Here is a 27,641-nt window from a genome sequence, read left to right as displayed (position 1 = left end):
ATAAAAACCTCTGTCTTTAAAAGAGGGAAAAATCCTATCAAATAGGATTCATTATAATAGCTTGAAATTCAGTTGAAAAGTTTTACAAACTTTTTTGTTATTGTAGTATTTGTTAGGTTGATCAGGCAGTCCTGTTTTGCACTGACCACATGACTTTTTCGGTGAAGGCATTGAGGTGCAATAGGAACTTAAATAGAATAAGTAGGATTGCAGGACACAGTTTGTTATAATCTTAGTTTCAAGATCATCTAATTTATCAAAACTGATTTTGGACCCAAAACTGAGTTATTCCAGACTTTACATATAACCATTTCTGAAATACATTTTTTTTAAGAACTGTATTTTTATGCTAGTAACTAATGATTTTTTGAAAACAAAATCAGAGTTGCCATTCACTGAATCCTTGATGAGGACTAGTAGCTTTTGACAAAATTGAAGAAATAAATTCAGAACCTCAAAATGTAGTATGCTGAAAATTATCTGTGCATGCTTTCTCATTTAGTGGGAATATATAGCATATTTTTGGGAGGAAAAATGGTCCCTGGAATGGAAAGGACAGGAGGAACTCTCACCCCAAACTGCAGCCTAGAAATGGGTTCCCAAGATGCTTCAAAGTACCACCCAAGAAACAGGTGCAAAAGCCCAGTTCTCATACTTAGTTGTCCCTCATTAACTGAGCTGTCTGAGTCCCAGTGACAAACTCCGAGGAAGCCAAACTGTACTAATCAGATTTTCCAAGCAGGGGTTGAGACGTGGGAAGTCTCGTGCATTTGTACCTGGGAAAGGGCAGTTTTATGTGCTTGATACTAGGGAATGGGATTTGAATGTTATACTACTTTACTAACATAGAGAAGTGTATAAAAAACATATGGTGTGGTTTTGTCAAGGGGTTATGTCTGCAATGCTAAATGACTTGAGATTGCATGACTTGAAAAATCCTGTAACTTTAATAAATGCATTATTTTTCATAAAATAGCTATTTAAAACCTACTGAGCCTATTGGTACAATAAAATTGGTTGTAAATACAAAATGCTAGAAAACCACATTACATCGCTATTTTCCTGATGTTATAAGGCAAGAGTTGTCTAGAGGTCAGAGTTCGGAGACTGTAGCTGTATTATCGGCTGTTCCACTGACTCGCTGTAACAACTTTGATAAGTCACTTGTCCAAGATTTTCAAAAAAGTTCTTTAAAGTTAGGTTTCTAAATCTATATTTATTTATCTATGGCTTGATTTTTGGAGATGCTGAGCAGCCTCAGGGGAATTTATTGGTGGATGGCACTTCTGAAAATTAGGTTACTTGGTTAAGAGCCTAACCTTCTTTTGCTGTAGTTGTATGTACTTTATAATATAGTCACAAGTGCTTTGAGGTTTAACATTTGTAAAGCCAAGCCCTGTGAGATATTTTGATCACAAATATAATGCAGAAGAGCCAAGTAGATATAGTTGGGTTTTTTTTTGTTTTTTTTGTTTTTGTTTTTAAATATCCTACGGGAAAATAAGCAAATTGTAAAACAGGTGAGTGTAAATTTTATGTAATTCTCACTTAAGGTGCTCTCACAAACTTTAACCCTGCCTACTTGCACTAATTCATTATTGTATGCTATTTTATTTCACGACTCCCATCTCTGCTCTAGAGCAGAGTAGTGAAGGTAGAGATAAAGCTGCTAACTCCGATTTATGAGTCTGATGTAATTTACGCCAGGGACCAAACCAGCCCCCAGACAGCCTTAGTCACCTCTGCCCTTTGTGGAGCTTCCTGGGGGACAGAGAATGGGGCCAAGAAGTGTAAAACAAACCAAAAAAGAACTGGGTTTCTAACTTTCTCAGGTATGATAGAAGAATGTCATCATTTTTATTTTGAAAATGTTTTTTGTGTTAAAATTGCCACCTGTTTGTGGGAGAGAGAGAAATTTAAAATACTTGTCTTGTTAAAAATCCACAACTTTGTCAAGAAACTAACCTCCTCCTCCTAAAACATTTTTTAATGGGATGTACAAAAGACTTTTGTTTTCTCTTCACTGAACGCATCAGCATTTGAGTCAGAAATATAGTTCCTAGTGCTGGAGAAAGTACTAATATAAATTAGGAAATTGGAAATCTAAACAAAAATGTAATTTCCACATAAAATTAGATTTTTTAAAAAGTTGGAATGTAAAAAAAGATAAAATTGTTAAAAGGGGAAGCGAGAGAGTATGTTTCCAAGCTTCTATGTTATAAACAAAGCTGAGAGAATATGTAAGTGTCCTGTTTAATTATTTGAGGGGTTTTTTACTTCAGACTGGTTAGTTTTTAAGGTTTATGCAGTTAAAATGCCTGTCTTAATCATCCATAGGATGATTAAAAGTCATCTCTCACTCTTTTAGTATGTGACACTGCCTGAATTGCCTGCTGTTGTGGTCTTCAAAGATGGAACTTACTTTGTATATGATGGTAAGTACAAGTGTGTACTGTTCACCTACAGGCAAAGTACTCAAAGTATATTTGAGGGAAATCAAAACACAGGCATTCTTTTTGAAGGAGAAATTTTAAAAAAGATTGACCAGGTTTATATTGGATAATCTTTTCTTTATGAAGGAGAGAAAGGGAGAATTGCTGTTTGTATCTCTGTTATGTAAGTCTGATTTTTTTAACGGAACAAATAAAGCACTGGAGTGAGAATTTTGTTCAGCTGCGATAAATGTAGTAAAGATGGAAGCAACTGAAATTTGACTATGCATTTTTTGCTTGAATGTACTCTTGCATGTTACAGGTAGAGTACTGGCATGCCAAATGAATCCAATGGTTCTGGTTACTCACTACCCAAGATTGATAGTAGCTGGGGGGTTGAATGAAGGAAAGCCGCCAAATGCTAAATAACTCCTCTCCACATGGTGGTATGCCATATTATAGGACCTGAGCACCATATTGAATATTTATGCTATTACTCATTCCTCCATACCCAAATTTATTCTTTTCACTCACATAATATTGAGGTGTACTTATCCTGAGGTCAACCTATTAATACTACTTTAACTCATTATCATACCATCACTTCTTGCTTAAGCCAGTTTACGATTATTGTTTCCATGTTTCTGAAGGTATTTATCCTTAAGCTCCAGCTTCTACCATTGAGTAAGCTAGTCTGAGTTCCCCAAATTCTGAGGATAACTGTTAGAACATCTATCTATGCCAAAGCTTACAGGCCTGCTGAAACATGCTTATGCTAACTGGCTTAAGCTAATGTCTTACAGGATACAGGTCTGCAGGTTTCTTGTGTTACAGCTGAATATAATGAAGGCTAAGCTAGCAAGCCAGTCCTATGGGCTACAGTATCTAGCACATCTGAGTCTGTTAGGAGTGCTTCCATGTTCTGACTGAGTCCAGAGGCAAATCCTTGTCACCGGTACCTAAGAAGAAACAACTTAAGTCTTCTGAAGCCTCAGTACTGGGGCCTTCAAAGTCTACAGTGAAGGCACCAAGCAGAGGCAAGAACTTGGCGGCATGCTCAAAGAAGTTCACCCAGGCACAGTCCATAAGCCAAGATGGACTGCTGAATCTGGAGCCCATGAAGGTTAATTCCCGAAGGACTGGTGCACCTTTTGGTATCACAGACTCAGGAGCCCTTTCCAGTGCCATCCATATCTGAAGCTTTTGAGGAAGCCAGAGAGTTGCTTAACTATTGGTGCTGGCTTCCCCTGCTGTTCAGAAATCTCTCATAGTACCGGGATTGGAAGAGCACGCTCCCACAGTCCCAACTTCAGCCCCAGAACATTGTTCAGTACCGGTGACTTTTACAGTTGTGTTTCCTTTCTGTAGGGTTCAGCAGTAATCCCGCCAGAACCCTGATCTCCAGATTCAAAACAGGTCTCTGGAGCTGAAGGAGTCACCGTGGTCTGAGGAAGTGGACTCCTCATCAGACTCCAAGGTCAGATCATTCATGTCTCTACCTGAGCATGCCCAGCAGCCCAGTGGGGTTCCTGCCCACTGTAGTACCTGCCACAAGACTTAGCACTCTAAGGATCAGTGGCCTGCATATAGCGGGGTGTTATGTCAACCAGTGAGGCAGTAGTGACTGAATCTACTTCTCTCCCCCCTGATGGTTTCAGTGCTCATCAAGACTTATTGAGAAGATTGGTTGCAGCTCTGTATAGCCATCTACAAGAGGTGCCAGAAAGGTCTCACAGGCTTGTGGACATTTTAGCCTTTGCAAGGCCCTCCAGGGTAGCTTTCCCAGTTAATGAGACTATCCTGGAACCTGTCAACCCCCATCTTCCTTGCCTCCCACTGCTAAAAGGGTGGAGAGAAGATATTATGTCTCTTCACAAGGATTTGAGCTTTCTTATAACCACCATCCTCCAAGATCCCTGGTAGTCACTGCTGCTAATGAAAAAGAGAGACTGGGACACCAGACCTGTACCCTAAAAGGAAAAAAGGTAGTCCTATTCAGCAGGAAGCTATATTCCACAGGTTACAGCTTAGGATCGTGAACCAGCAGGCTCTGCTGGGTTGTTTCAGCCTGTAGGAATAAAGTCCTGAAGTTGAAAGAGAAGCTTCCTGATGAGGCAAAACAGGAGTTCACTGTTATGGTGGAAGAACAAATTGGTTGCTACAATGCATTGCAGGTGAACTTGGTTGCAGCTCGAAGAAAGGTTTCCTCCATCACTATGCAGCATAGATCTTGGCTGTAGCCATCTGGTCTTTCTCCAGAGATTCAACAGACGGTTCAAGACCTCCCATTTGAAGGCCCCTTGCTCTTTTCCGATAAGTCAGATGAGCAACTTCATAGCCTTAAAAGATTCAACAATGACCCTAAAGTTTCTGAAGATCTATATACCTGTGGCTAAAAGAAAACTGTGCCACCCACAGCAGTTCCAGCCCAGCTTGCCTAGCACCCAGGACCTGTCCAAAAGAGGAGCAGAAATTACAAGAGGCATCTCTTCCTCCCTCTTCTGAAGTTGCCAGTTCTTCTAGGCAAACTGGGTCCTCTAAACAATCATTTTGACCTGTTGATCGAGAGCAGTCTGCCACTTATCAGAGTACCATCTTTCCCCACACCAATTTTTGCCAACCATCTATCCCACTTCCTAAGCATTGGACTCTCATCACCATGGATCAGTGGATCTTAAGTTTGGTTGAGATGGGTTACACTCTTCAATTTATTTCTCTCCCCCTGCCCATTCCACATCCCTTTTCACGGACTGTGCTCTTGAGAGCATGCTACTTCAGGAGATCCACAGGGAGCCATAAAAGAAGTTCCCATAACATTCAGAGGGAAGAGATTTTATTCCTGTTACTTTCTAATACTGAAGGCAAAGGTGGAGGTCTCAGACCTAGTTTAAATCCAAAGCAGCTGAACAAGTTCCTAAAAAAACCAAAATTCTGGAGGGTTACTCTAGCACAGGGATCGGCAACCTTTGGCAAGCGGCCCATCAGGGAAATCCGCTGGCAGACTGGAACGGTTTGTTTACCTGCAGTGTCCACGGGTTCGGCCGATCGCAGCTCCCACTGGCCGCCGTTCGCTGTTCCAGGCTGTGGGAAGTGGTGTGGGCTGAGGGATGTGCTGGCCCCTGCTTCCTGCAGCCCCCATTGGCCTGGAATGGTGAACCACAGCCATTTGGAGCTGCAATTGGCCGAACCTGCAAACGCTGCAGGTAAACAAGCCATCCTGGCCTGCCAACGGATTTCCCTGAGGGGCCACATGCCAAAGGTTGCCGATCCCTGCTCTAGCATCTATAATCCCTTCCTTACATCCTAGGGACTGGAGTGCTGCCCTTGACTTAAAGGATGCTTATTTTCATATGATTCACCAGAGCCACAAAAAGTTTCTCAGATTCATGGTCAGTGGGTCTACTACCAATTTGGAGTACTGCCTTTTGGCCCGGTAGCAGCTCCTCATATTCACAAAATGCATGGCTGTAGTAGTAGCATTCTTGTGAAGGTCATGAGTCCAAGTGTTCCCCTACCTGGATGACTGGGTGGTGAAAGGCCAGTCCGGGTCTCAGTTACTCTCCAGCTTAGCCACTATTTAGTCTACTTTAGACGCTCTTTGGCTCCTAATCAATACAGAGAAATCTATCCTGATACCTGTTCAAAGAATAAAATCTATTTTGGCAGTCCTAGATTCTACAAAGATTAGGGGTTTCCTGCTGATTCAGAGATTCCAAACAATGTGGGTCATTGTTCTAGATCTAAAGGTGCATCCTCTCACTGTGGTTCAAAGTTGCCTCAAACTTGGTGCAGCATGCCAGGCTACACCTCAGAGAACTACAGGATTGGCTAGCCTCAGTGTACTCACTGACCCATCATCATGTGGACATGGTAGTTCTAATACCTGCTCAGGTCTTGTCCTCTTTGACTGGTGGGTAGAATCTGCAAATATTTGCAAGAGTGTTCTCTTTGCCCTATGACAGGAGTCACTCATTCTGGTCACAGATGCATGAGGTCTAAATTGGGGAGCTCATTGGGAAGCTCTCAGAGCCTTTTGTCTTTTCAGGATACAAGTCTCCATATAAATTTCAGGGAACTTCGGGCATCCGTTTAGTTTGCTTGGCGTTCCTTATGAATATTAAATGGCGAAATTTGTTGAAACTCACAGACAACACAGCAGCCACCTTCTGGGTAAACAAGTGTGGTGGAGTCGGGGGAACGGAGTTCTGAAAACTTATGGCAGTAGGCGATTCTCCTTTGGAATTTTTGCATCGCCAGTTCTATTAGCCTGAGAGCTGCTTACTTTCCAGGAGTTCAAAACACACTGACAGACCACATGAGCAGGTCATTCTCAAGTCACCACAAGTCGTCTCTTCACCTAGATGTGTCCCTGTCCATTTTCCAGTGGTGGGAAACTCCCCAAATTGGACCTGTTTGCAACAAGACCAAACAAAAAATGTCTTCATTTTTTGTTCCTGAGTGATCACAGCCTGGGTTCACTGACAGATGCTTTTCTCCTACCCTGTTCAAAATGCCTGCTGTATGCTTTCCTTCAAGTTCTGTTCCTGTCCAAAGTCAAGTATGATTCTGCTCACCTTTTTCCAATAGCCTCAGTGTGGTCCTGATTTTGAGTCTATTAGTCCTGTCCATCAGACATATGCTGCCTCTCAAGATGTGGATGTGATCTCTCAGGACCACGGCCACCTCCTTCATCCCAATCTTCAGGCCCTCCACTTGACAGGTTGAATGTTTCATAGCTGACAAACTCTGAATGAGTTTGCTCTAAGGGGATGCAGGAAGTTCTGCTAAATAGTAGGAAGCCTTCAGCTAGGTTTACTTTTTTGCTAAACGGAAGAGATTTCCCATTTGGTCCATACATAGAGGTATTCCCCTCAGCTCAAGCACCAATTTGCCATGTCTTGGGCTATCCTATATTTCTGAAAAAAACAGGGGTAAGCTTTTAGTTCCATCAGAGTCCATTTGGCGGCTATCTCAGCTTTCCATCTTCCCATGGATAACCAATGAGTTTTTTTCAAATTCCATGTCCATCAGGTTTCTAAAGGGTTTGCTCAGATTATACCCACAGGTTCACAAGTTGGTTCTACAGTGGAGTTTAAATTTAGTGCTTGCAAAGTTGGTGGATCTCTCCTTTGAGCCGCTAGCGATTTGTTTGCTGGTACACCTGTCTATGAAGGTGGTTGTCTTGGTTGCTATAACCTCAGTCAGAAGACTAGGGGAGCAGTGAGCCTTAGGATCAGAGCCTCTCTGTACAGTTGTTTTTTTAAGGGACAAGGTTTTCCTTCACCCTCGCCCAAAATTCAATGACATAGGTTCCAATCTTCACATTAATTAAACAATTTATTTATCAGCTTTCTTTCCAAAGCCACATTCCAGTAAAGGGGAAGAGAAGCTCCATACTACAAATGTTAGAGCTTTGGCTTTTTACTTGGATCTCTATTTGTTGATGCTACTGATTGGCTAATATTGCACTGCCAGGTAAAGCAGTGGCTCACTCAAGCAGGTCACAGGTAATTTCTGCAGCCTTTCTGGCTCCTGACATTTTGACATTTGTAAGGTGGCAGCCTGGTCATCAGACTATATGTTTGTGTTTCACAAGGACATCTCTTATTAATCTAGAAATGATGCCAGATTTCGATGAGTGGTCCTACAGTCCCTGTTCAATTAGAGTCAGAGCCCACCTCCAGTTTGAACTGCTTGTGAGTCAGCTACAATGGAATGGACATGTGCAATCCCTCAAAGAGTAAAAAAATGGTTATTTTCCTTTTTATAACTCTTGTTCTTTTAGAAGTATTGCACTTGTCCATTCCATGACCCATCCTTCTTCCCCTCTTTCTGGTAGGAAGGAACGGAGTGGGTAGGGGACGGGGCAGCATGGCTGCTTTTAGTAGTGCAAGTCACCGGAGGGCACTTGCGCTGCCCCAGCGAGTACTGCTGAGGGAAAAATCTCCAACAGCTGTGCCTGAGTTGTGCACACGCCTGAAGTGGAGTGGACATGTACAACACATCTGGAAGTACAACAGTCACAGAAAGGTAGGTACTGTAACTGTTTGTTATTCCTAGGCAGTCTGAAACAGCAAAGATTTGTTCGTTAAAATCCTTGTACTGAAATCACTGTACATATGGGGACATCAGTTTCTCTTTTGAAACCTCAATAGCTTACTATCAACAAGGCTAAAATTTGGCTGACTATATGTTGTCCCTTTTCAGGTTTCAATGTAATTGACTTCATGTAAAATGTAATTTTTTTGTATGATCTGAGTTCAGAAATTTAATTTAAAACTTTTCTTGTTCCCAAAAAATGTGTGTGGTGCATCAGGCTTAAAACTTTTACAGAAGTTGATTCCCTTAGAAATCTGCATAAGTAGAGTAGTAGTTTGTCATGGGGATGGCATATATAGATGGTGTGGAAGTATCTGGACAGCATTACTGCTCCTGCTACTGTATTTGTAGAGGATGAGACTAGAAATCGACACAGAAGATATAATAGCTATCTCCCACCCACCTTTCTGCCCTCCTGTTTCTGCTGGTTGAAATAGGCAGTCATGGGGATACCAGTTGTAATACAAAAAACTGTAAGCTGTGATAGCTAGAAAAGGATGTTTTAAGGTGTTGAATGCCACGTAATTTTATCCCCCAAATTACTAAAACTTAAGGTCTGGAGAAACGAGAAATGTTAGGCCAAATATTAATAATGGTCTCAATGCCAGTTCAGGGATGTGACTCATACTATTTTAGTTTTTTACCATAAGGTAAAAATAAGGGACACCACAATTAAAGACAAGCACAGACTGTGACTATTTTATTATAAAGAAAGAGAAAGAAAGGAAGACAATAATTGAACAAAATGAAACAAAAACAGAACACAAGCAATAAACAATGGTTACTTCCACTACAGGCTCTTCTGTATGTCTCTCTGTGGAGATCTTTCAACAGAGATTACACCTCAAGAGAAGATCTGCTCTGGTGGGCACTATCTTCTCTAGTTGAGATAAGAGCAAAGTACATTATTCCCAAGATCAGCAGAGTCCTGTATTAATTGATCATTAATAAATAAAACATGTTATAGTTGGGCAATGAAACTTTGTTTGAAAGGTTGGTGAATCTTATTTGGTTTAGTATGGATAATTTAAACAGTTTATAAATGGGCAAATGTAAGTGATTTTAACTAAATTCTATTAAACTGAAGAAGGTTTTAATTCTTACTGAAAAGAAGCCATTTAAGGACCAGTCTTGAGGCACGCAAATTAAATATTAAGAATTTTACCTTCAAATTAAATCCCACTATTCATTTGTTTACCAAGATTAGCATGTCTCCTCCCCAGGAGTACATAGTCTAAATAATCTGTTTTTTTTTTACAGGAGAAGCTGGGAATACCTTAAATTACAGTAGCACTTCAGTATTCCATTAAAATTAACAAGAAATATTAAATCTAATCTCTAGGCAGTGCTTTTGCAAACTTCCTCTCGCAAGTGATGCTGAAGTTTCAGTAATGGAGTCATGGTGAAGAAGTGCTGGGTTTGGAAGGTGGTGTTGATTCAATGTACTGGCTTCTTTCTTTCTGTCTTGTTGCTGCTGTTTGCTTGCTTATCGAGGGTTTGTTTTAAAGATGTGATGAGATGAACAGGGTGTGCCAAGATGAGTGCTGAGAGTTTAAGTGTGTGTAAGAGTGTGTGACTTTATAAGCAGTATGTGTAAATATAATACGATTAGGGATTAGAAAATAAAAACATATAAGCATAGGAGTGCATGTCTCAATTGAGAGGAATATATACTTATTCCACAGTCTCACTGAAGGAGAAAGACACACATTTCAAGAGGTCCAGTAAATTAATATACCAGCTTCTGTCACCTTTCATTTGTTTGACTGCTTCAGGAGATGATCTTGGTGGCATCTTCAGCTTATGAATATGCAATCTCCTAATGCATATGCATCAGGATTGTAATTCTTCAACTTTAGGATTATATTGCCTTTGTCTTTTTGGTGGGAATTCCTTAGAACATCTTTGAAGATGGAGTTTTTACTCTGTTCAGTTTATTTTCTGAGAGATCCCTTTGGTTCTTTTAGGGTGTAATGTGAGTTGAAATTCAAGTGAGCCCAAATGCTCCTATGTCCTATAAAAAGATCTTTCAGCTCTTAAAATGGTCTGTTTAAATATAAGTTATCCTTAAAGAGCGTCTTTAAACTTAACTTGTCATCAGAGAATGTGTTCTCTTCTTATCAATCTAATCTTGGGGGAGGGGAGGATTTTCTTCTCTTCCTGAGTTTGGTAAAGAAGTTGCTTAAAAGTTGCCAGATAACTAGTTAATTCTCCAATTCATATATGTATTTCATGTTCACATGGCTTCTTACATTATTATTGAGTTATAACATCAAACAAGCTTCCTATGTTCATAAAGTATATTAATATTCAGATACTGATATCAGAGTGTTATTATATGAAGACTTGCATTTGCAGTAGAACCCCAGGGTTACAAACACTTCAGGAATGGAGATTGTTCATCGCTCTGAAATGTTTGTAACTGAGAACAAACCTTATGGTTTCAAAAATTTACAACTGAACATTGACATAATACTTAATACAGCTTTGAAACTTTACTGTGCAGAAGAAAATGCTGATTTTAACCATCTTAATTTAAATGAAACAAGTACAGTAATGGTTTCCTTACCTTGTCAAATATTTTTTTCAACTTTTCCTTAGTAGTTTACATTTAACATAGTACTGTACTGTACAGTATTTGCTTTTTCCTTTTGCTTTTGCTTTGCTTTGCTGCTTGATTGTATACCTCCAGTTCCAAATGAGTTGTATGGTTGACTGGTCAGTTTGTAACTCTCATTTCCATAACTCTGAGATTCTACTGTAGGTATAAAATATTCACAGATATACATCTCAGAAGAAGCTTTTACCATTTGAAGCATTTGAGGGAAAACAAAAGCTTTCATTTGTGTGTTGAAGGAACCAATATATTCTGCAAAATACTTCCCATCAATAAATGTTTTCCTTAACTTTTGAAGAATGAAGACTTCAGAATGTTTATTAAATAAATCAGTTTCAACAAGGATATTTCTAAAATTCTTTGTGTGGGTTTAAAATAAAGATTTTTCTTTGCAAAGGAGGGGGGTGATTTAGGTTATAGCTCTGAAAACACATCCTAAGGATCTCTCCTCTTTTGAGTATCCTAAATAAAGAACATGCCCACATTCTTTTACACAACCAGTCTCTCTCTAAAATATAAACATCTTAAAAAGTGTATTTTCTTGAGATAACAGTCATGTCTGTACTTGCACAGGGGGGAGGTGTTCTGGTCTTTGAAATGACACGGTTTCTAGATTTACCACCTTCCATTTGTATATGTTTGTAATTAAAGACTCCTATCAAACATTCTATCAAAGAACAAGTTGGAATAACTTGCTCAAATGCCTCAAATTTGTTGTGTATGCCCTGAAATTAAAATGTCCACATCAAACTGCCTTTGTAGCAGTGCCAAGCTGGCCATATCTCCCTTGTTTACTATGTTTTAAAAGATGTCACTGGTTCACAAAAAGAGATTTCTTAGGAATTTCCTTAATTAGCTTGAAATTTTCATTTAATTAAATAACTAATCAAAAGAAAGCATGTGAGCTCATATTCCACTAGTATCGTATATGTGAAAATAATTTTATCTTTGTAAATTCAGTAAAATCAAATGATTGTTTGTGATAACCTATAATTAGAAGAATAAATTATAATACTATTTTTATCAGTATTAACCTTTTTCTGTACATGTTGAATGGTGTTAAACAGTAACTTGGAATGTCTTTCTAAAATACATTAGTCTCCCTGCTCCCCCACTATGGCCAGACTGACCTCTATAACTTATTGTGACAATCCGCTAGACTTAATAACATATTCTACAAGTATGTGTGTGTGGGGAGGGAGGGTTGTGAAAAGTAGTTTTCAGCCGAGAAATCACTTGTGTTGCAAAACAACTGGTATGGTAACCTTTCTTTAATAAATCAATAATATTCAGGAAAAAGAACAGATTTACACTCTTGAGCTATATTTTTAAAAAAAGATTTATTTTTGTAAACATTGGAAAAAAGTTAGAAATTTCACATTGCAAAATAATGTCACTTATTTACATGAAAACAATGAGGAGGAGTAGAAGTGCTATGAAATGGTAAGTGTTTTATAATATACGTGAGATAACTTGAGGGTGTGTGCACAGATTTTATTCAGAATTCTTTAGGCTTTTATTCAAGAGACATTGCCACTGCTAGTTTCCATGAATGCTTCTCCAGATTGTTCTAGATAAAGTTGTTGCCATCCTCAATGGTATTAACTAGGGTTGTCTGAATTTTGGAAAGGGTATGTGATAACTAGTTTAACTCCCCAAAATTTATTTGCACATTTGCCCCATTTTCAGTACCCTATGTTTTTATTTCACTACTTTTCTTGCCACTGTATTTTATCACTTTTTGATAGGTGCATGGCTTAGTTTGGTGGTTAATCATGGTTTGTTTCATAGATTTGTTTCCAGTGGTGGAAGAACATAATGCCTCTGATATCTACAGGAAAATTCTTTTGATTAAATGAGCAGATGTCCATATATCCACTCTAGTCATTCTGTTGATTTAAAAACATACAAGACAGCAGTCTTCTATCAGTGACTGTGGTCTCCCTTTGTTGGATACCACAAGGAAGACTAAAGTGAATCCTCTTCAAAGTGCCTATTAATTGTTAATCTTCACTCTTGAGCTGTATTTCCATTATTTGACTCGGTAGCTTGAATTTAATAGTTATATCCATGCTTTTTCTGTAATGCAATTGAGAAGTTAGCCTAAAAAAGCATAAATTTATTAATAGAACTAGTGGATTGTCTGACATTTGTGCATCCACTTAACCTGACATTTTTTCCTAATAGTGCTCGGGTTTATTTAAATCAAACAAACACAACTCAAAACATTTTTCGTTACTCAGCTTAAATGTGTTTAAAATGTGTTAATTGTTTTTAGCAGATGGTCTTGACAACAATCACTTAATTTTGAAATTTTCAATGGAAAAATATTACCTACATTTTTTAAAGTTAGATATCTAGACTGACACATAGAAAGGAGCACACTTATCTTTTTTTTTATTTTAATCAGAAATAAGAAACATAAAATTATATCTTTTTTTTTTATTTCACTATCTCATATTGGCAAAGTATAAATTTAAAAATTCACTTACCATAAGTTTAATAATAGACTGGAATGAGACATTTCTGATGAGGATAATGAAAATCTTTGCTTGCCTTAATGCTTTACCTCTTTGTGCTTTCCTCCAAAATGAAATAGTCTGTCTATGTATGCTTGTTTTATTATCTTAGACTTGGAGGTTGGATTTCCAAAAGCCTGTTTGAGAATGGAAACCAAAACTGAAACTTTACAAGTTTAAACTGCACTGGGTTAATTTTATCAATTGCTGCTGTCAGAACAGAAATAAAAAATTGTTGAAAAGTATAATTTTAGTATTAAGATGCCTTTTTTCAATTTGTGTTGATAAAGCACCAGAACAGTGTAGACCAGATGAGTGGCCACATAGAAATATAGCAGTGAAATATTTTCAAAATCAACCACTGATTTGTATCAAAAGAATGTTTAGACAAAACTGTGAATGGTTAAAGAAATCCAAAATCAACTTCTTCAAAAAGTAATTTCTGTCTTTCATTTGACAAATTTACTTTTAATTACTTTACAATAAATTCTCATTATAGAATAACTCTAGATAGGTTAGCAACATATGCATCCATATCTGCTTTAGAGGGTCTTTTTTCATTATCCAGTAGATATTCTCAAAGATATCTAAACAGTAAGTATCCGGGATTAGATTTTCTTCAATTCCCTATGCAATTCTTTGAGTCCTCCTACCTCACAGAATAACAAGATAGGAATACAAGCAAAATATTCCTAAAATGCCCTCCCTATTAGGCTATATTTTACCTTAATCTAGTGTAACTAAAACATCATTTGTTGTAGGGACCTATTTATAAAATGTTTTTCTTCCTTGTCCCATTTAGTTAAAAATAGGCTCTGGTGTACCTTTGCCACAAAGCAAAAGAAAAACTTTAGTATTAACAAAAATAGAAATAAAAGCAAAGCCAAGAAGTACTATTTACTTAATGTCTACAGTTAAACCCAACTGTTCGAGCAGTTCCATGCAGATATCTGTGCCAAACATCAGTGGGTCTCTGCACAGGTGCTAGAGTCCAGCTGCATGGAGCTCCTGTCACTGCTGGCAGTCTTTTTAAATTTTAGTCTTAGTAAATTTTACTCAAGCTATGATGTCTCATGTTTCTTAAAGAAAATACATTGATATAATAAAAGCAGTTTTAATATAGAGGCCAGAAAGTTGTGCAATAGGACTGTCACTTCATTTAAATGATTTATTGTTTTATAAATGTGCCTACATTATTAATTATTATGATTTATTTTTATTACATTTACACCTATAGACCTCAGCTCAGATCAGGGTACCAGTGCTAGGTATTATACAAACATATTAAGAAATAGTCCCTGCCCCCAAAGAGCTCATAATCTAAATAGAGGTGACAAAGATGAGAGGAGAAACACTCACAAAGTACAGCAGAAATCTGTTTATAAATAATCTAATTGGGACCAGGGCCAGATCAGATCATTGTTTTGTTATCTGAACAAACAAGAAAGGAGGGAAGGATATTTCAGCATAAAGAACTTTTGAGAGTTGGTATAGGAAATGAAGGGTGCTTCGTTAACTCAAGAATGGTTTATTTTTAAAATCTCAAGTTAGCTGTACCCTTCACGCCATAACAAATGTTTGATTAGTCATATCCGGAAGCGTTAACCTCTTAATAGTCGACGTTAGAGTTACCCAATATGACTCATTCTATGTGATTGTGTCCAAATATCTATTGTTCAGCTCAACATGTGGTGGTGGTGGTGGTTGCACCTGCCGGCATACAGGGCATTTTATTGTATTTTAAGTCCATATTAGGTCAACAGCTTTGTTTCTTTTTGTGCCCTTACTGCTTTATTCTGTAATTTCATTTCTAAATTTTAGAGGATGTTAACCGTTCCTTTTTGCCAACTTGCTGCATCATAATTGCATTTTGCAATCAACAGTATCGTGGATATATCAAAAATAGATTTTGTGGTTTGAGAAAAATCTTTAAAAGTCACCAAAAATTACCAGTTTTATTTGCAGTTAAAGTACTTAAAACATTACAGTGAAGAAAATTCCATATTTACAATTTAATACACATAATCAGTGGTATGCCTTTTGCTAGAACCACGTTGCTTTCCTTTTACTCTTCCTCTGGGCTTTTCTGAAGAAAAGGCTGTTAGTCATGCCCTTTCGAAACATTTGAGGAATGTATGAAATCACCAAACTTTTTTTTCCACTTAAGATTTTAACCCATATCTTCAGAAGTGGAAGGTAGAGTATTACCTTATACAGCCATATATTTCTGCTTTTACTGTCCATCCTAACCATTTAGCAGTTTTCTTACCTGCATTGTTGGTGTTAATATTCTCAGTTTTTCCATTTTGTAGAATATGAAGATGGTGATCTATCATCTTGGATAAACCGAGAGAGATTCCAAGCGTATCTTAATGTAGATGGGTTTACACTCTATGAACTTGGAGATACAGGTAAGATGCTCCCACCTTCAAGTTATTTACAATATTTACTGAAGCCACCAACAAAATGGAATAAAAATTATTTTTAAGCCTCAAAAAGAAATTACAGATTTAAGGCTCATACTTACCAGTTGATTCTTAGTATACTAAAAATCTCACGTGGACCTCAGTACGCATACTTTAATACCTAATCACAACTGGGCTGAGTTAAATCAAATTCCATCCTTCTAGAAAGATCAAAGAAAGCATGCATGATTCTTGACTAAACTCTGCAGGAAAACTGGATATGTTGCTCTTTATTTTAGGAAAACCTGCTGCATTTAGGGACTGATCCAAACCCTTTGAAGTCAGTGTAAGTCTTTCCTTTGTCTTTAATAGACTTTGGATGAAGCCCTTATTTTTAGCTCCAACATACACACAGTACAGTGTTGCCAATTGTGTACTGTTCAGCGAAACTGAATAGACTACAAGTTTGAGATTAGACTAAACTATGTTTCTTTGGTGTTGTGTAGATTATCCTCCAAGACCCTTGTGAACATGTATGTGAGTTTTGTGATGTATGTTTAAGAAGCATTACAAACCTAGTTTGACTCAATTGTGTTGAATTGTTTGGGGGTTGGATAGGAGAAAAAATAATGGATATTCACGGAGGTGGTACTTTCAAATCAAAATTTATTTGGTTTGTGGAATTTCAGTTGAGAAGAATAATCTGTTATCGTATACACCTGAGAGGTACAGGATTGCAGCTAGTGTTTAAAATAGATATGAGTGTGGTTTAACATCTACGGTGTAAATTTTCAGAGATAACTAGATACCAAACTTAAGATGGCTTGAAAGAGCCTGATTTTTGGAAAGTGCTTAGTCACCCTCTGAAAACCAGCCCATTTTTAAGATCTATCGAGTTGGATATCCAAAATTGCTATCTACCTCTGAAAATTTAGGTCTTTATACACCAAAACACTGACTTTTTTCAAATTCAAGAAAGTAAAATGTCCACTAATTTAGATCATTATGAATGTGTATAGCAGTTTCTGTATTATAAATACAAATGTATAAAAGTGCTGGAACATCTATAAATTATAGTTTCAGTTCCATCATCATTATTAGCAAATCCTATTGGTTATAACAGTGATTATTTTGGGAAATAGCAAAAGACATTAGTTGACTTTGTCAATGTGATAAAGAATACATATTGTGTATTCTACAAGTGGTATCCAATATCATTATGAAGGAATATCTTGCCCACAATGAGACTTGTAAATTCATCCACGTTTCTCTAGAAATCTCAAAAGCATTTGAGAGAAGTGTTCTCTAATAAAGAGGCATTGAGATGTTAATATGTTAAGGTCTAAAGGGAACAAGGACAAGTGGGTTTGCGGTGGGACATGGAAGGTGATGGGAGAAAGTCCCCATCACATTTTTAGTCCTTCTCCCAGCCTCAAAGAAATCCCTGTGCAACTGCATCATGGAGAAGTGGAATGGGGAGGAGCTGTGGAAGTTGCATTATCTCTTTCCTCATTCTTGAACCCTTCAAGGATTCCCTGAACAGGAGAATATTGACATTGTCAATATTATCCATCTTATGTGTGTTCTCCCTCTATGTGAATCTCCTTACCTGGGGTGCAGTTCAGGAGCAGCAGCAATCAGTAGGGAGGTATTGGAGCCTTTGAGGCTGGGGATGATAAGCAGCACTATGTTGTTTGTCTAGATCTTGAGATTTTAGGTGGCCAATTCACTGCTCATTCCACTGTGGGAAAACTCAACTTTCCTAACACAGGGAGAGGAGTGATTTGAAAAAAAATCAGTCAAAACTTGAGGCATTTCTTACTCCCTATGCTGAGTTTGCCCGACATAGCAGATAATTTGACCTAAATATAAACAATTGAAAGGTGCTTCAAAACTTCCACGAACTAAACAAAGTAAAGACCAGTAAATTCAGAAATTTGGTCTCCATTACATTCTACATGGTTATTCAATAAATCTGTGCACAGAGTCATTTGAAAGTGAAGTTCTTCTAACAGTGGACTACGAACCATATAAGAAGCTATTTTTCTGACCCGGTGGCACAGCCAAGAATTCAAATAAAATTCTAACATTTCTTCATGTTAGTTGTAAAGAATAATACTCAAAGTTTTTAATTAAACAAATCAAGTCACAACAGTGATTAATGAATTGATACAAATAACGTTTTGAACTTTTAAAACAGCAGAGCTCTGGTGGTTGTGAACAGAGAGACTGGAACAAACTTAATTTCCCCTCTTTATTTTTTCCAGTTGTCATGCTAATCTGGCATTCAGTCACATTTCATTTATTTTCAGTAGATTAGTACAAACTGATGTATGTAATCAGATGTTTGTATAGCTTCTTTGGGACAGTTGAGAAGGGATCTTTGTACACCCCAAGATTTGGGTAATTGTTTTCAAAACTGAATGGTTCTATGATCTGAGAGTTGGAGAATGTGAGGTGGTAGTGATCTCAATTTTCCAGACACAATAATAAGATTCCCTTGCAAGAGCAATATGGTGAATTTAGGTCTCTTATTCCGTATTTTAGGAAAACTTGTGGCGATTGCAATTATTGATGACAAAAACTCTTCAGCTGAGCATACCAGGTACAGTATTATTGACTTTCACGGTGAAAAGTAAAGAATTTGTGCTGGTTTGGATATTAGAATGGCATCAAGATTTACCTTTACTAGTTTATCTCATATTGGAAAGGAATATTCGAATTCTTAAAGCTGTTTTAAATGTTCACAAAGTGAGAGTTGAATTGAAAAGCACTGATATTTGCACATTTTCTGAGAGTGCTAGACTTACCGAAAACCTGATTCTGTCGACCTTACTCAATGAGTGGCCCCCACTAAGGCATATATGACTACTTGATGATTAAGGGCTACAGGAAATACTATAATCCTTCCCAGTTGTGCACAGGCAATTAAAATTAATTGTGCGTTCATTTACACAGATTTGAAATGCAAATGTAAGATTTTTCAGGTGCAATTGCAGGTGAAAATTGGGCCTTTTATAAGAAGTATCTTGACAGAACAGTGATTATTATTGCGTAACTATAGGTAGGGCCAGTCAGAGTCCAGGATCCTGTGATCTTCCTGCAACTAAGATGTGTAGCTTTTAAGATCACTGTATTAAGTTAAATTAAATTAAATTAAATTAATTTTTTTTAAAATATTTAAAAGTTAGAAAAGAAAGCTAGAGGTCAGCCAATTATGAGGTTACTTTTGATTTTAAAAAAATGTTGTTAAAGATTGATCTTCAACTCTGTACTGTCAGTCACATATTTAAAAAGACATCAGTAAGTTTAGTCATTTGTACCATTAAAATAAAGTGTTGGGTATCCATTTGAAGTAATGCCTTTTATTCGTGTGCATAATAATTTGCTAAGGAAATTGAGGACACATAACTCTCTAGGCAACCATGACTTTTGCAGGAGTCACTCATTTATTAAAAATGATTATGTTCTTAAGTTCTTTTTGTGCTAATTTGTACCATTTATTGGGATTTTCTTGGAGATTGGTATGGTATATTTGCTGGTGGCAGTAGAGATAATTTATTTATGTCTGGTCCAATGAAGATAGCTTTTTATCAGGTACTTGATTCATTTTGTGAGGAAGGTGAGTTTTCTTACTGAGAAAGGGGAATCACTGTTTTCTATTGCTGAGTAGATAGCATTCACTCCTTATTCAAAGAGCCAAATGATTACTTATTTGAACCTTATAAATCCAAAGTTGATTCTATTATAGTTGTAACAGTGTTTTTTTAAAATAGGTTAAAGTCTATTATTCAAGAAGTCGCTAAAGATTACAGAGATCATTTTCACAGGTATGTGTATGTGGTACTATGGTAGCATAGCTTTTATTCCCTGCCCTATATGCCTGTCATTTAATGTAACATTTCTCATCTTTTGAGGTTGGCAGTCCCTTATTTGAAGTAAAAAAAAAAATGTATAATCTTACATTTACAATAAAAGTATCAATGATAACAAGGATAAGCCTGTGTAATGTATTTGTTTGGGTCTTTGAGAGTTTGACAGAATACTTTACCTTGAAAAATAAAGGTGTGTGAGGTGTAGGGGAGTGCGATTTTCTTTGCTTTAGATTGTAATTTCCCTAATTGCATTTTGCAACCCCCTGTTTGAGAAATACTGATTTAATGGATTGTTCATCATTGCATTCTCATTTCAGGAGTGCAAACTGTGCAACATAACTGTTACGAACTGTAATGTTTTCCTGGCAATACTTTCACCGTAATTATCCTATTAGTTTGCCAAAATGAAGTATGACTCTTGTTGTCAGTCAACTGAAACTTAAAGTTTGAGATTTTTTTAAAAAAATCCTTAAGAAATAAAAAGACCTCCTTGCAAACATTTATTTATAAATAAATTATTTTTTAGTTACTGAATTTGATTGCTACACTTTTTCTCCCTGTCTGATCTTCCTGCTGCGTTCCAGGGGTGTCTATGTAATCCAGAAACAAAGAATGTACTTGTTCACTTCTATTCTGTTCTTTTCTCCCATTGGCAGACTTAAATTTTTTTTTAAGCCAGGTGAACATGTTGTAAGCGTATCAGACCAAAAAATAAGGTACAAAGAGTAGTGGCTGAGAATGGTGATGTGCGTGGGCTGTTTTGTAAGTTTGGAGGTTAGTCATAAGAACGACCATACTGGATCAGACCAAAGGTTCAGCCCAGTATCCTGTCTTCTGACAGTTGCCAATGCCAGGTGTCCCAGAGGGAATGAACAGAACAGGTAATCATCAAGTGATCCATTCCCTGTAGCCCGTTCCCAGCTTCTGGCAAACAGAAGCTAGGGACGCCGTCCCTGCTCACTTTGGCTAATAGCCATTGATAGGCCTATCCTCCATGAATGTATCTAGTTTTTTGAACCGTGTTATAGTCTTGGCCTTCACAACGCCCTCTGGCAAGGAGTTCCACAGGTTGACTGTGCGTTGAGTGAAAAAATACTTCCTTTTGTTTGTTTTAAACCTGCTGCCTATTAATTTAATTTGGTGATCCCTAGGTTCTTGTGCTTTGAGAAGGAGTAAATAACACTTGTTTATTTACTGTCACCACATCAGTTATGATTTTATAGACCTCTGTCATATTCCCTCCTCCTTAGTCATCTTTTTTCCAAGCTGAAAAGTCCCAGTCTTATTAATCTCTTCTCCTATGGCAGCCAATCCATACGTTTACATCTTTATAGTAATACATGAATGTGAAGACTGTAGCAGTTGCTGCTGCCCTACGTAGTTTTTCAGTGTTTATTAGAGAAATATTGTAGGAAGAATATTTTTGACGGTTGTAGTCTATAATTTTCATTTCTTTAATGTACAATTGATTGGCTTTACTTCTTGTTTCTTTGTATCTTCCGTAGGAACTTCCAATTTGGCCATATGGACGGTAACGACTATATTAATAGCTTACTAATGGAGTAAGTAAATTCTGACTTGAATATCTTCCCTTATCTGTGCTTGTACTAATTGTGCTATTGGTTTGAAGAAGCGCTCTGTTGATGCTGCTTCTGCGCTCCTTAGTCACTCAAACTATCAGACTAGAAAGATTTGAAGAAATTTATTTTTTTCCCATGTATTTATAACTTTACTTACTAGAAGAGAAGCATCAACATTTTTCTCTTGGCCAACTTCTAGTCTTGAATTCTAAGTCCTTTTCTGTCTGTTGTACTACAAATACATAAGATTTTAGTTTACTATAGATATTTAAGTAGCAAATATATCATTAGGACAGTGCTGCCTGGTGAGGTTTACTTTTTAAAAATCGTTTTGTTGTACTACTACAAATTTTATTAGAAGTTAACATATTTCCCAAATGTTATGTGGTTTAAAAGAAACAGTAAAATAATAGAAATAATTCAAGTCATTGACAAGAAAGATAGCTAAATTGACATGATTTATTTATGTTCATTGGTCATTTCATTAGAAGGTATATATATGAGTGTGAATTTATGGATTTTTTTCTCTGCGCTGATGCACTTTTTATGGTGGTTGCTTTCTTTGGGTGACTTGAATTTCATGTTTGTCTTTCTTCTGGAAAAGAAGTGACTAGCAAAATAAAATGATTGTATATCATTGCCTGAAATGTGGGACATATGGTTAGCCAAGGCTCCCAATGCTCCATTTTTAGACTTAAGGCTAATTTAAGATTATGGAGTTGGAGCACCCTTAATTCTCAGTGGAGCCCCAGTGGAGATTACAGCTGCTTTGCGTCAAGGCATGTTGGTATCCTGGTGAAGAGTCCATCAACCTCAAGAACCTCAGCCAAGGTAGACCCTGGGTGAATTTGGCACAGTTCTGATAAATTATGTCTTTTACATAATTCGGACTACAGCTGCTTTAAAAAAAAAAAAAAAAACCCATGTCAGTGGTGTGGGGCAAGAGACGTAAAACTGAATTTAAATAACAACCAGCATTATAGGAGTTAGTGACTGAGATAAAATGAAATATTACGTAGCAGGCTTCAATTAGTGGGATATAATAAATATTGAGTTCACTATTTGAATACAGGAATTAAAATTAATGCAGTTTTTCTGCTGTCAACCCTTACAACTCTCCTTACTGTGGTCCTGATTTATTTATTTATTATTGGGGTAAAAGAATATTACGTCGGGAGGGATTAACATGGGGTGTCAGGGGCAGGAGAGGCTGTTGTGCTGGGCAAGCATAAACTGACTACATCACACACTTCTTCTTGGGAGTGTTCCCTCCCAAGTGTATGAAGGAGAAGTAAGATCAGTCGGCTTCAGCAACTATCAACCTCTCTCTGCTCCCCTGAATGTTCTTTTCAAGTATCTGTATTATTTGCTTGAGTGTTAGTGTCTGTCCTGAGACAGGTTCATGTGTAATTGTGCCTGCCAATCTCTAGGAACATCTGATCTTTCTTCCTTCCTAGGTATTTCCAGGGGAGGGAGTAGCAGGTACATGTCATGACCCATGTTAATGCAGAATTTAGGGATGTCCTCTGACTTCCACTAGCTGTGGAAAACCATGACAGGGCTCCCTCAACCCATAGTGGCAGTCACCACACTACTTTCTGATGCCCACCCTTTGCTGCTGTCTATTGTGTGTCCTGCAGGCTCTCCTTCCCAGTTTTCACTTTGTTTGTGGACCTGCCCCCCCATGATCTTTAGTGCACCTTTCCCTCCCTCTACCCCCATGACACTAAAAATAACCAGCACTTTTTTGTTACTCTAATAATGGGTAATTAATCAAGGCCCTCTTTTTTGCAGTTGAGGATGGGGGAAGTTAATTGCAACTGTCCTGTAAAAGTGTCCTATTTGTATAAGTTCCAGTGTATGGAAAGTTATGACCAAACTATGTTTGAGATTTTATTTACACCAAAATGTGTATTTCAAAGTTGTGACTCTCCACCATAAACGACAGTGTTTTTCTACATTATATAAGTGATAGAGATAGAATATTTGTTTTGTATATATTGACACTTTAAAAACTTGCACCAGGGTACTTTACTTTTTTACTTTTAGTTCAATCTGTTTTCCACCAGATGGCAGCAACTGAAAGTCAGTAGAACCATGTAAAAATGTAAGATACTACTTTCTGGTACAAGTAACCTGCTGTAGAAACATCTTTACATTCTTCACAAAGGATAGTATTTTAGTATCACACTTAAACAATAACTTTTTTTTCTGGTGGGGTAAGAGATTGTTATAGTATTTTTATGCTTGATGTTAGGATTAAGTGTATCAACTGGAATTGCACTATGATATTCAGGGAGTTATACTGTTTAGTAGTCTGTCTCCTTTAAAAGATGGATAGATTGATTTTTGTCAGAATCTTACCAACTTGGGACAATCTTTTTTTTTTAGTAGGAAGAATAATTCTTACTGTGCTGATTGTGGGTGTTCAACACCTCTGAGAGTTTCCATTCATTTCAGTGGGAGCTCTAAGTGCTCAACAGTGAAAGTCAAAACGTCTTTTAGAGTATCTTTTATTTTTTAATTGCTCGGCTTTTGGCAAAATGGGAGCCTATTTGGTTATTTATATATTTGTATACTTTTATATAATATAAAATGTAGTTTTTTATATTTTTAGTCCCTAGACTGCTTATATGCTGTAGAGGTATCTCAATCAGTCCTATACTACTACACTGAAATTGCTTAATATTAATTGCTTTCCCACACCCTGGCTAACTAACAACAATGTCATGATTTAAAGGAAGTGTAATCCAGTTCTTCTGCCAACATGTTGTTTGATGCATCAGGTTCTGGAATAGAGAAGTACTAAAGCAAGGAAAAAATTGGAAAGGGTTTATTAGGAGGTCTTAAAAACCTGATGGAGCAGGGGAGCAATAGATAACTCTTTAAAAAAAAATGTTCTCCTTCCCTCCCCCCTCCAAAAAGGTGGGGGGAGGGGAGTGGGTGGGGATAAGAATATTGGGTTTTTCTTCCAGCTTATTTTCCTGATCGGGACAGACTTTTGTAGTTTTTCAAAAGACAAAATAAAGGGGAATGCTGGTAAAATAAATCAAGTTAAATGGAAAATTTAATGTTCCTAGACTAAAGTACAATTTTAAACTTCAGTGTAACAGTTGAGCTAGTAGAAAATGGATTTTCTTGTTTTTTTTCTGTTTGTTTTTTTCTTCACAATTCTTTATGTGGGGATAATTTGCAATTTGGCACCCTACACAACTAACTACACTATATTTTGTTGCTTGGCTCCTGTTGCATGCACCTCTTGCTACACTTATCCACTGGGTACTCTCTTTGTTTGTTAACAGGAATCTCTGGGGAAAGCCATATTTAGAAATTATCATGTGCTGCAAGCAGCAGAGCTCTCCAAGAGTTGAATTACTTCAAATTCCTGCTATATATGTCTTCTTCATTTGCATTTTTGTAACAGGTTTTAGCTTTTTAGCATATCGCAACGCTTTACACTTGAAAGTTGGAAGGGCATGGACATATGCCATATGCCTTCTGTGGCATTCAGTTTGCTTGCCATCCAGAAAATTCCACTGTTTTAAGGTTGAACTTTTTAACTTCTAATTAACATTTTTGATTAACCTCCAAAATTTTATATTTTTTCTACTATCATGCCCAAAACAGTCATATGTCAAAATGTAAATTTATAAATATATAAATTTCAGGGAATATTGGAGATAAATTATAATTGCTTCCTTCCTAGTTTTTTTAAAGGAAATTATTGAATTAGCATTTTCTTTTAACTAATTTTTTAGTCTAATTGTAGAGTCACTAATTACAACTCCATAGTGAAGGTTGACCTCATCATTGTTAAAGCAGAATATGCCCCAAGTGTGTGGAATGTGTGACAGTCAGCTATGCCAGCCTGTTGATACAAGGAGCATCTGAGGTAGCCATTAATATTTTGTGCTACAGCATGAGTTTGATGAAATCGGAATATGTATTGCTTTTCAGAGTCTTTTGGAGGTCGGCGTGAAAGCCTTATAACATGAGAGAATGTTACTGACAGTGTTTATAGTCGGTGTAAAAGTGACAAGGAAGCAGGAGACTTTTTCCTTCACTTGTTTTTTGCTTTTCAAGTTTTGAGTTGAGGTGTGTTTTGATTTAACTGTAAATGTCTCTAATTAAAGGTTCTGTGTATTTGTTAAATCATAATGACAAAGAAACATGAATAGTTTGAAGCCTTTAACATCTGTAGCTCACCTCTTGTGTCTAGATTAACTATAATTACATTGTTGATAAGTGACATTTTAAGAAGTTTAACACAGCTCCTACTCTCCCGGTCAAGCAAAAGCTCATGTATTGGGCTTAAATTGTGTGCCCCAGTTAGAGAACACTTAGTCATGCATATAGTTAAGTGTCTTTTTGAATTGGGGCCGTAATGCTCTTGAAACACAAGGCTGTCTACTATATGAGAACTCAACTAATTGATTATGTCTGTAGCATTTGGCAGAATATCTACTGCTTAACTGGAGGTTGCATGTACACAAGTATGTCCTAAACTCATGAGGTACATAAGTACTGAAACAAACATCAGGTCTGTGGAATTAAAAGTAAGCATTTTCCCCCTTTTGTTTATATTGTATGTATTTTGCTTCAAAAATCTGACTTTTCCAGTATGGCATTCACTGAGTCAGGTTATGCGCGCAGCATAAGAACACACGTAGAATAGCACAGCCTTCAATAGCCTCATCAAAATGTTGATGCTAAGGAGTATGTTATTTTTAAATTGGGTCAGTGAAAGAACTCCTTTCACCTGTACATAAAGATAGTGGGGTTGTTTTTTTGTTTTTTTGTTTTTGTTTGAATGATTTGAGGTGGGCATCTCAAGATGGGCACATAAAATTCACTTTCCTTTTGTCTGTATTGTTTTTTAGCAGAACATTTAATATTGCACTTCATGATAAATGCTCTGAAAATCCTTAGTTTATATTGTTTCTTTGAGTTTCTTATCTGTTTGACTTAACATTTTCAGTGACTTAACAATCCCCACTGTTGTCGTATTGAACACTTCCAACCAACAATATTTTCTACCAGATAAACGCATTGAGAGTCCTGAAGACCTGGTTCAGTTCATTAATAACATCTTAGATGGTACAGCCGAAGTAAGTCTCCCACTTCGTTCTGCATTTTTTTAAATCAGCTGTTAGCTTTTATTCCCTGGACAGTTAAAAGTGGAAAACTTCATTTGGCCACTTTTAATTGTAATATAGATAAGTGTGCATTATCTGTCTGGTTCTCTTTAGTGTATTCTCAGTATATATCCATATTCCTAAATTGTGCATGTGTCCTTGGCACTGCTTTGGATACCTCTGAAAAAGCAGTTACTGTTGGATTTACATAATTCCCCCCCAGATCTGAACTTTAGGCATATGTTTATTGAATAAGCTGTGGCCACTACTCCTCTCTAGGTCATCCTTGCTTTCCTGTGTTGTATTTACTTAGAATTGTAGTTTAATGTTTCCTATTTTGGAATGTGTTATTCTTAGATTCCACTCCCATGAAAAATTTCAATTTTGTGGAAACTGTATTTTCCATGAGAAAATCATTCCAACAGAAAATTTCTGACCAGCTCTAATTACAAGCCCTATCTTGGTGGCTATCAGATGTTGAGTTCAGGAGAGTAGACTGTCAATCTCTATTTAAATAGCTGTCATCGGACGCAACTTGTTCAATGATTGTTAATGTTAGTCTCCGGTCTTGTGAAATTCACTGACAATACTCAGAGGAAAAAGAGGTTGCTTCTTAGACTGCTACACATAGATTCATGCTCTCTACCTTCCTTTCCACTTCAGAGTTTCTTTTGCGAACTGAGATAGTGGAAGGAACCAGGGGGTAGAGTCTGGGCATCACAACTTCTTATAACATTATACTCAAGGTTTAAATCCTAGAGGAAGCATGCATATGGCCTATAAGCATGAACGATGATCAGTCTTCCAGAGGGCAAATGAACAGGCTCTGTATTGATAAGCTAGTTGAACTGGTAAGTAATCAATATCAGTATGTGGTAGAGGAGATGGTGAAGAATACCAGTACTGCTGCAGCAGTTGACCTTGTTCAGTTGAAGCAAAATGATCTTGTGAGTGAAAAGTGTCAGTTTTTCAAGAGAAG

The 27,641-nt window shown here is 37.2% G+C and overlaps 1 protein-coding gene and 1 long non-coding RNA gene across 9 annotated transcripts in view; one reads left to right on the top strand and one right to left on the bottom strand.

Annotated features, from left to right (window-relative positions):
* The window catches only part of TMX3 (thioredoxin related transmembrane protein 3), a 60,613-nt gene that overhangs the window by 22,346 nt on the left and 10,626 nt on the right, over positions 1-27,641 (top strand). For 2 of the 8 annotated variants that reach the window (XM_038390477.2, XM_043508163.1), the window contains exons 9-14: positions 2,369-2,435; positions 15,980-16,078; positions 18,620-18,677; positions 19,849-19,902; positions 21,453-21,509; positions 26,506-26,635. In XM_038390477.2, the coding sequence (XP_038246405.1) occupies positions 2,369-2,435; positions 15,980-16,078; positions 18,620-18,677; positions 19,849-19,902; positions 21,453-21,509; positions 26,506-26,635 (465 nt within the window). Of the gene's footprint in view, positions 1-2,368; positions 2,436-2,754; positions 2,877-8,271; positions 9,231-9,791; positions 9,929-11,295; positions 11,420-12,939; positions 13,849-15,979; positions 16,079-18,619; positions 18,678-19,848; positions 19,903-21,452; positions 21,510-26,505; positions 26,636-27,641 lie in introns of those variants that run through there. The other 6 variants (XM_038390479.2, XM_038390481.2, XM_043508166.1 and 3 more) reach the window with 6 other exon arrangements.
* LOC122458736 lies at positions 9,217-13,792 on the bottom strand. Its single transcript, XR_006278939.1, has 2 exons — positions 13,641-13,792; positions 9,217-13,251 (listed from the first exon to the last, which is right to left on the bottom strand). It is a non-coding gene; the product is annotated as an uncharacterized LOC122458736 (long non-coding RNA).

This window comes from Dermochelys coriacea, chromosome 2 (assembly GCF_009764565.3).
Source record: "Dermochelys coriacea isolate rDerCor1 chromosome 2, rDerCor1.pri.v4, whole genome shotgun sequence".
NCBI lineage: Eukaryota > Metazoa > Chordata > Testudines > Dermochelyidae > Dermochelys > Dermochelys coriacea.
Note: the sequence above shows the minus strand (reverse complement) of the source record. Positions and strands in the feature narration are given on the sequence as shown.